Source organism: Ischnura elegans, chromosome 2 (assembly GCF_921293095.1).
Source record: "Ischnura elegans chromosome 2, ioIscEleg1.1, whole genome shotgun sequence".
Taxonomy (NCBI): Eukaryota; Metazoa; Arthropoda; class Insecta; order Odonata; family Coenagrionidae; genus Ischnura; species Ischnura elegans.
In genome coordinates, this window is record NC_060247.1 from 66,319,239 (window position 1) to 66,326,779 (window position 7,541).

The following is a 7,541-nucleotide window of genomic DNA, read 5'->3' on the forward strand; positions in this document are numbered from 1 at the left end:
CCCCATCTCATAAAAACAGCTGAATAATACCAAGTGATTGCTAGCAAACTACGTTTTCAGCTTGCTCTGCAGCTTCCAACCCAAATATTATCAGCGCAGAGCTAATTCTTCGCCATCAGGGTGTTTTCTTTGTAATCAGCAAGGCCTAGTCAATGTTTTCTCCGGGCGTCGTAATATTCGTCCACTGAAATAAGCTCAGCTGATACAGAGAGATAACTTGTGGTCGCTCCTCTGATGATTGTAGAAGCCCTCATTGCTCTGCAACTTTGAATCTAACTGTTATCTTCGCAGAGCTGATTCTTCATCAACAGTGTGCTTTCTTTGTAACCAGCAATCTCTCTCAATTGTTCTCTCCACTCGTATCTTGACTTACTTACAATTAGTAGTAGTATTCGGCCTCTGATATGAGCTCGGCATATACAGTGAGAATCGTCACTTGTGGTCACGCCTCCGTTGACTGCAGAAGTCATAGCTAACCTTTGTATCCGGCTCAAGAGTATCTCCCACATTCGAATTATTAGCGGACCGGTAAGTGTTTCTTTGTAAACCATAGTACTACCTACCAACTACTTCAGTACTAATTTTATTTCCTTTACGGGAAATTGTTCTGATTCATATATTTACTAGGTTATATGAAGTTTTTGAAGCCTCTCGTAGTTCCACTTTCCTTTTTTTTCAGCTCCCGTGAGGAAATAATCACAATATTTTTGTGAGGGTTTTGAAGAAATCGATGTGTTTTAAATATTGCATCTAGTGGATTTAAGAGCAAAGCAAAAAAAAATCACTTTGTCAACGGCATATGCATTTGTTGAATGGTTAGTGTTGTTTTATTTGCCAAGTGCGATGTAATTGCAACTCCTACTTATTAGGGTGTATTATTATGCATATCTCCTCTTGTCGAATGTAGGATTAGGTTATACAGGAATAATTCCTAATTATGGCAGCCTATAGAGTCAAATTTGCTCCTGGATACAGCGAGAACGAAGCTCTTACCGATTTATTTGGCTCAGATGAAGAAGACATTCCAAATGAGAGTGATGGAAGTGAAGCAGAGGAAGACAACATGGAGGTGGAAATAGAAGACCAAGAGGAGGATGAGGAAATACAAGATGAATATGTCAAAGACGATTCACGGTTCATGGTGAGTAAAGATGAAAAAATAAAATGGGATACTGTGGAGCCAAAGACGCCTGGAAAAATACTCTCCAGGAATATTATCAGGCAGGACGCAGGTTTCCCAGGACATATTCAGTGTGTGGAAAAATCTGAATTTTTTCGATGCTTTATAACTGATTTAATGGTTAAAAATATTTGTCAATACACTAATCAACGGGCAAACCAAATCAAGGATAGGAAAAGCTTACGCAAATGGAAGAACCTCGATTCCATTGAGTTTTTAGCTTTTCTTGGCCTGTGTATCACATACGGTGTTCAGAAAGGGCGAGGAAAACCTTTGAACGAATTTTGGTCAGATGAATTTGGATTTCCAATTTTTAAAGCAACTATGTCAAGAAGTCGCTTTGAAAATATTCTAAGCTGTTTAAGATTTGATAATAAAGAAACTCGGGAAGTACGCAAAAGGGAAACAAAAAACAAGGCAGAAGCTGTGTCAGAAATGATGAACTTATTTTCTAGTGCATGTAAAAGTTCATTCATTCCGGGTCCGAATATCACTGTTGATGAACATTTATGTACTTTTAGAGGAAGGTGTGCTTTTAAAGTATATATTCCCTCGAAACCAGGAAAATACGGCATTAAAATTTGGATGGCTGTGGATTGCGAAAATATGTACATTGTAAATTTGCAAATCTACGCAGGTAAACATGGAGATATGCGTGAAATACAGCAAGGGAAGCGGGTAGTAATGGATCTGGTGAGTCACTTGAGTGGGTCTGGTCGAAACATCACCACAGATAATTTTTTTACAAGTTTTGATCTTGGCCAAGATTTATTAAAATTATCCCTAACACTCGTGGGTACAATGCGAAAAAATCGCAGGGAATTGCCACCAATAATGCTCCCATCAAAAAACAGGGAGATTAATTCCTCAAATTTTGCATTTTCCCATAACACACTTTTGACTTCTTATGTCCCCAGCAAAGGAAAATCAGTGGTATTATTGTCTACTCAACATAAGGCATTTGAAATATGTTCCTCTGAAAAGAAAAAACCAGAAGTAATTCTCTATTACAACTCAACAAAATTTGGTGTGGATAATGTGGATCAAATGGCTCGACAGTATTCTGTAAAAAGAGGGACTAGACGATGGCCATTGACTATCTTCTTTGATATCGTGGACCTTGCAGGTATAAATGCATATCAAATGTATTTGAGAAAATACCCCTCTTTCCGCGGAAAAAATTCTAGGCGGCGGTTCCTTTTAGAATTAGCAAAAGAATTGATAACGCCTGAAATTCATCGTCGAATAGGAAAAACCGGTTGCCAAACAAAAAGAATTCAGACTGCCATAAAAAATGCTGGGATTGGCAACATTCTGCCAGAAAATGAAATCGAAATTATGCCCAAAAATAAGCGTGGTAGATGTTGCATATGCCCACGTAAGAGTGACAAAAAAACCAATACTCATTGTAATATTTGCAATAGATATGTGTGTAGTAATCATGTTCAAAAGAGAAGCATCTGTATGCAATGCGACAGTAATGGTAGTGGAGATGAAGATTCAGATTAAAATTTGCCACAAATATTTTGAGTCATCAGAATTTGTTAAAATATTTTATTTTTATTACAATTTCTTTGTAAATTGTAATAACAAAGTTTTAAAATTACAGTGCAAATGTTAACTTTTAAAAATATGCATTCAGATAATCAAACTATGTACTTAAATATGTAGTTCTATTGTGTCCTCATTCAATTCTAAAAATTGTAATATTTTTAATTTTTTGTAAATTATCCAATGTATATATTGGAGTGGGATTTTTCTGTTAATTGACCTGTTATGTGTTCAAATAAAATACTCATTAATATAAGTCATTGGAGTATTATTTTTCATTAAAAAAAATAATATCCACGATGGGGTCAAAAAAGACCCCAAGTAGGTAGGACGTAATTTTTTTAGTAACAGGTGGCGAGGGTTAAGAAACTACTGATGAAGGCATTAGTAATGAATTATACAGCAAAAACGTGCATTAACACAATTAAATGATAATGTACATTTTTTTGACCCCTTAAGTGCCCAGACGTATCTTAAGATACATATAGGATTAAGTACTATGCAAATGTTAGAGATTTTTTTAAACATTTTTTCCCGCATCAGATATGGTGTCTAATCATAATTTAAGCAAAAAAAGTAAAATATTTTGAAAAAAATCTCCTGGGAATTAATGGGTTAATGAGAAAATCGAGTTTTAATTTGGTCTTTAAATAAATTACTCATTTGACCGAAGAATGAGAGCCTTTTTGGTACAGAGAAGGCCCATAAGTGAGTAGAGAAGAATCATTAATTAAACTATTCACATCGAGTTAATGGGACCTACTTCAAATCCCAAAGAGGATAGATGCCTTTTTCGTTTCTTTCATTCCGAACATTTCGATAGATTTTTGAGTCAGCACGTCTGCCACTTCTGACCAATTAAAGTGCTCAGCTCGAAGGGTAATTCTTCCTTGGACTAATCGGATTTGGATCAGTTGTCAAACTGGATGTCCGTTCGGAAACATTTTGATGCCCGAAATCCCTTGCAGAGCCATCGATCTGCGAACCGCTTTCAGCCGATGAAAGTCGGTTTAAAGCACACGCAGCTCTATACCTCCGTAAGTTAATCCTCCGTTCGCAAGGATCGTACACGGAGTATGAGACTAAGGGCACAAATAATTCATATACGCTGCGGTGGCCGACAGAAAAAAGATGCCACATACTTGCCTCGTAATATAATATTGCGTGGGTTTATTTCCAACTAAAATGGTTTCCAATGAATAATCAAAATAGTTGCCAATTAAAATTTATTTTATATACTCAAAGGTTATATTTTCTTACTATCATTAAAGACTATAATTGGAGACGCTTCAGAGAAATCATCATTCGTTATTTCAGTGTACCAATGTATGGTAAAATGCACGACAAAAATTGTATTTATTTAAAAAGAGAAAAGATGGTTCCATAAATCAACAAAGAGCAACTCAAACAAATTGCTTTTCGCAGATGCTGACTGAATTACGTTTTGCCTTCAAAAAAAAAGACATTTTTCGGCGTAGAAAAGCAAAATTACTGAACAGAGATTTCGGGAAATACAAATCATAAAAATGAATAAAATATTTCCAGTTCAACGTCGGTGGATGTATTTCCATTTGCAAAACGTATTTCGGCTTCAATGACAGCATTTATTTTCTATACAATATGGTATTTCCTGGAGTATGGTATTTCCTGGGGTTCGTCCAGTCAGACCGGTGTTAGAGGTGGGTACCGAGGCCCAGCAGCAGCATTCCGTGTTATGTTATTCCGGCTTCACCCAAATTCACTTAATGAGTTATAATTTGCGAAATAGAGATCCCCAGTCACAAGACATCTTTGACGAAGAAGAGGAAATACAAGTACAAGCTACTTTACGCACCTTGGAGGAAGAGAACGAGAACGAAGGCGGTATGGACGCGCAGTTGCAGCAGATGTCCCAATAGCTCCAGACCCTGACGCAGGCCATCACAGCCCTTCAGGCCCAACAGATGGAACCGGCAGAACCCGCAACATGGGAGTCGTTAAGACCACCGCCGCCGCCGCAACATTTGGAGCTCCCTGATGACGAGGAGGTATTGAAATTGTTTACCCTCCTTAAAACTAATACAAATTCTGTTAAATTCAAAGCTCGCGACCACCATGAGGTGGACTTCCTCCTTGGGCTGGCGGCAAACTGGGAAGCGCAGCCCCCATCCACTAAGCGGCTTCTCTACAACAGGGGGCGCATTCTACTAGCGGTGGCAACGATGGGGTGGCCGGAAACACTCCGCATCGCACCAAACGTCCCTACGGAAATCCTAAGGTTACCACCAGGGTTTCAGCCGTCTCAACAAACCCAACCTCAACCGGGTCCATGGAAAGGCGCTCCACCAAGGCAGCAATACCAACCGCAGTACCAGACGCAGTACCAGCAGCCCTTTCGAGGGCAGCCCCGGGGTCGCCGGGGCAAGGGACGTCGAGGGAGCTACTAATGGCACCATCGTGCCACAGCGCCGCAGCCCTGTCACCGTGGATGGGGAGGTGCTACTCTGCTGGCGTGACTCTGCAGAGCCCGACCAAACGGAGTCCCTTCCTGACACCGACACAGCCTCCGAAAGTGATCCAGACGACCACTCAGATAGAAGCGACCATCAAAAAGATAGCGACACGGAGGAGGAAGACAGCACCCCGTTCCGGTGGAGGGTCATCCCGCCAGACATCCAGATCCCGGACGTCGCGGAAGAGGACGAGATCTCCCTCGCGGACTTCACAGCTTCCGAGGCGGAAGCGGAAATGTTAGCGGATGAAGACATCCCAAATGTAAGTCCTATTCACCCATTTACTTACCCAAACAAAGGGAACACTCAAATTTCAAGAATAGGTGCATCATTACCAAAGCCAAAAGGGGCTCCATATTTAAGTTTTGTGACTAAATCCTCGCCAATAGTGTTAAAGTACATCAAAGGCCTTGTTAAGGCAGGAATCTTGGTTTTGTGGCGAACAAAGTGTAACTTTCGTTGTTTCCTAATTCCGAAGAACCCTAAAGGTTATCGAATGATCTATGATCTTTCACCGTGGACAGAGTATTTTAAAACACCCAAATTTTCGTTATTGGGTCCAGGACAAGCATTTGCCAATATCCCATTGAATGCATATTTGTGAAAATTAGATTTAAGAAGTGCTTTCTATCAACTGCAAATACATCACCGCCATTGGCGGTTTTATGGAATCAAAATTGAAAATAAAACGTATGCCTTTACAAGGCTCCCAATGGGACATAGTCTCAGCCCGGCTATTCTCCAGCGTTGGGCGGAAGATGTTAAAATTTTAGTGCAAAAGAAATTTCCTAATGTTTTTATGATATGTTACCTTGACGATTGGTTATTCTATTCTAATGACTTGTTTTGTATGTATGACATTTGCCAGTATTTATCTGAAACTTTAGGTGTGGATGTGAATATGACAAAATCTGTTCTAAGATGTGTTAAAGTGATGAAATATTTAGGTGTAACTATTGACACAATAGAAGGTTCAGTGCAGTTAACACCTCAGTCCCGTAAAAGAGTGCACACAGTGATACCCCTTATTCCTAAGCTCAGGAAAAGTGACATCCCGAAAGTGGCGGGATATTTGGCGTGGGTAGCTTACATTCTCAGACTCCCCAACTTCTTAATATCTCATATTTACCAAAGAAACATAGACTGGTGGCTCGTACTTCAAGAATCCGAGATATTCAATAGAAAAGTCACTTATGTGCGGGCGAAAGAGGAATTAATAGTGTACACCGATGCAACACCGACCCAAGGAGGTGTAGTGATACCCGTGTGGGACCTTTCCCAAAGCTTTCCTATCCCTGATGGTTATTCCATCAATGCAGCTAAAGTGTACGCCGCGTTGGAGGGCCTCCAACGCACTATGGACCTTCTCCAAGCTTTCAAATTGGTAAATGTTGCTTTGAAAATGTTTGTTGATTCCCAAGTAGCCCTGTATTCCCTGAAGAAAGGCCAGGGCATTGTATTCAGAATGCATAAACGTTTAATTGAAATGTACATGAATGTTTTAATAAAGTTTGAACAGTCACACTCAGTGACCTGGGCCTGGGTACCCTCCGCCGCCAACTTGGCTGACGAGCTCTCGCGGGCCGTGCGCTGACCGTATATGCTTCGTCGTCCATCTTGATGGACGCGATGCGCACGCGCTCGCGGGGTTCGTCCAGTCAGACCGGTGTTAGAGGTGGGTACCGAGGCCCACCAAGGAGGTCAGCAAAATTTATTTTTATTTAATACATCAAAATTAATGGTAACCTAGGTTGTGGCAATACCTTAGAAACAAAACATAAATAAATATGTTCAAAGTTTAGAGGTATGTCAAAATTTTTTGTATATTACATTCTTTTCTTATATATATATATATATGTTTATATATACATATTTCTTTAAATTATATTGTATTCTTTAAAAAAACAATTGTTCCTTCTTTATGTATAAATATTGTGTATCCTCTTATTCTCTGTATTTTATATTGTTTCACACTTTTTCTAACATAGCCCTGAAGATGATTTAAGAAAATAAATCGAAACGTTGGCTGCTAACGTTTGTTTAAATGACCTATACTCCAGGAAATACCATATTATATATTAAATAAGGTCAAGAAAAGAAAATAAAATAAAATAATAATCATTTATTTTCTGACAATTCAGAAGTTAGAATGATGAGGGGCCTTTACATCATTTTAATATAAATATTATGCTATCAGGCACATTATATCAGTTATTTGTAAAAGCAAAGAACACAAAAGAATAATCCTTCCTGGTAATGTTCCCATTTCCAACGGTATTGATGAGAATGCAATGTGTTAGTTTATTAAGATTTGTAAT

The 7,541-nt window shown here is 39.1% G+C and overlaps 1 protein-coding gene across 1 annotated transcript; it reads left to right on the top strand.

The window, feature by feature from the left end:
- Positions 1-748: 748 nt before the first annotated feature.
- LOC124153174 lies at positions 749-6,817 on the top strand. Its single transcript, XM_046526275.1, has 4 exons — positions 749-815; positions 908-2,306; positions 4,989-5,485; positions 6,092-6,817. Exons 2-4 carry the CDS (start codon positions 938-940, stop codon positions 6,815-6,817), a joined length of 2,592 nt encoding a protein of 863 aa, XP_046382231.1. The 5' UTR covers positions 749-815; positions 908-937.
- Positions 6,818-7,541: the final 724 nt, after the last annotated feature.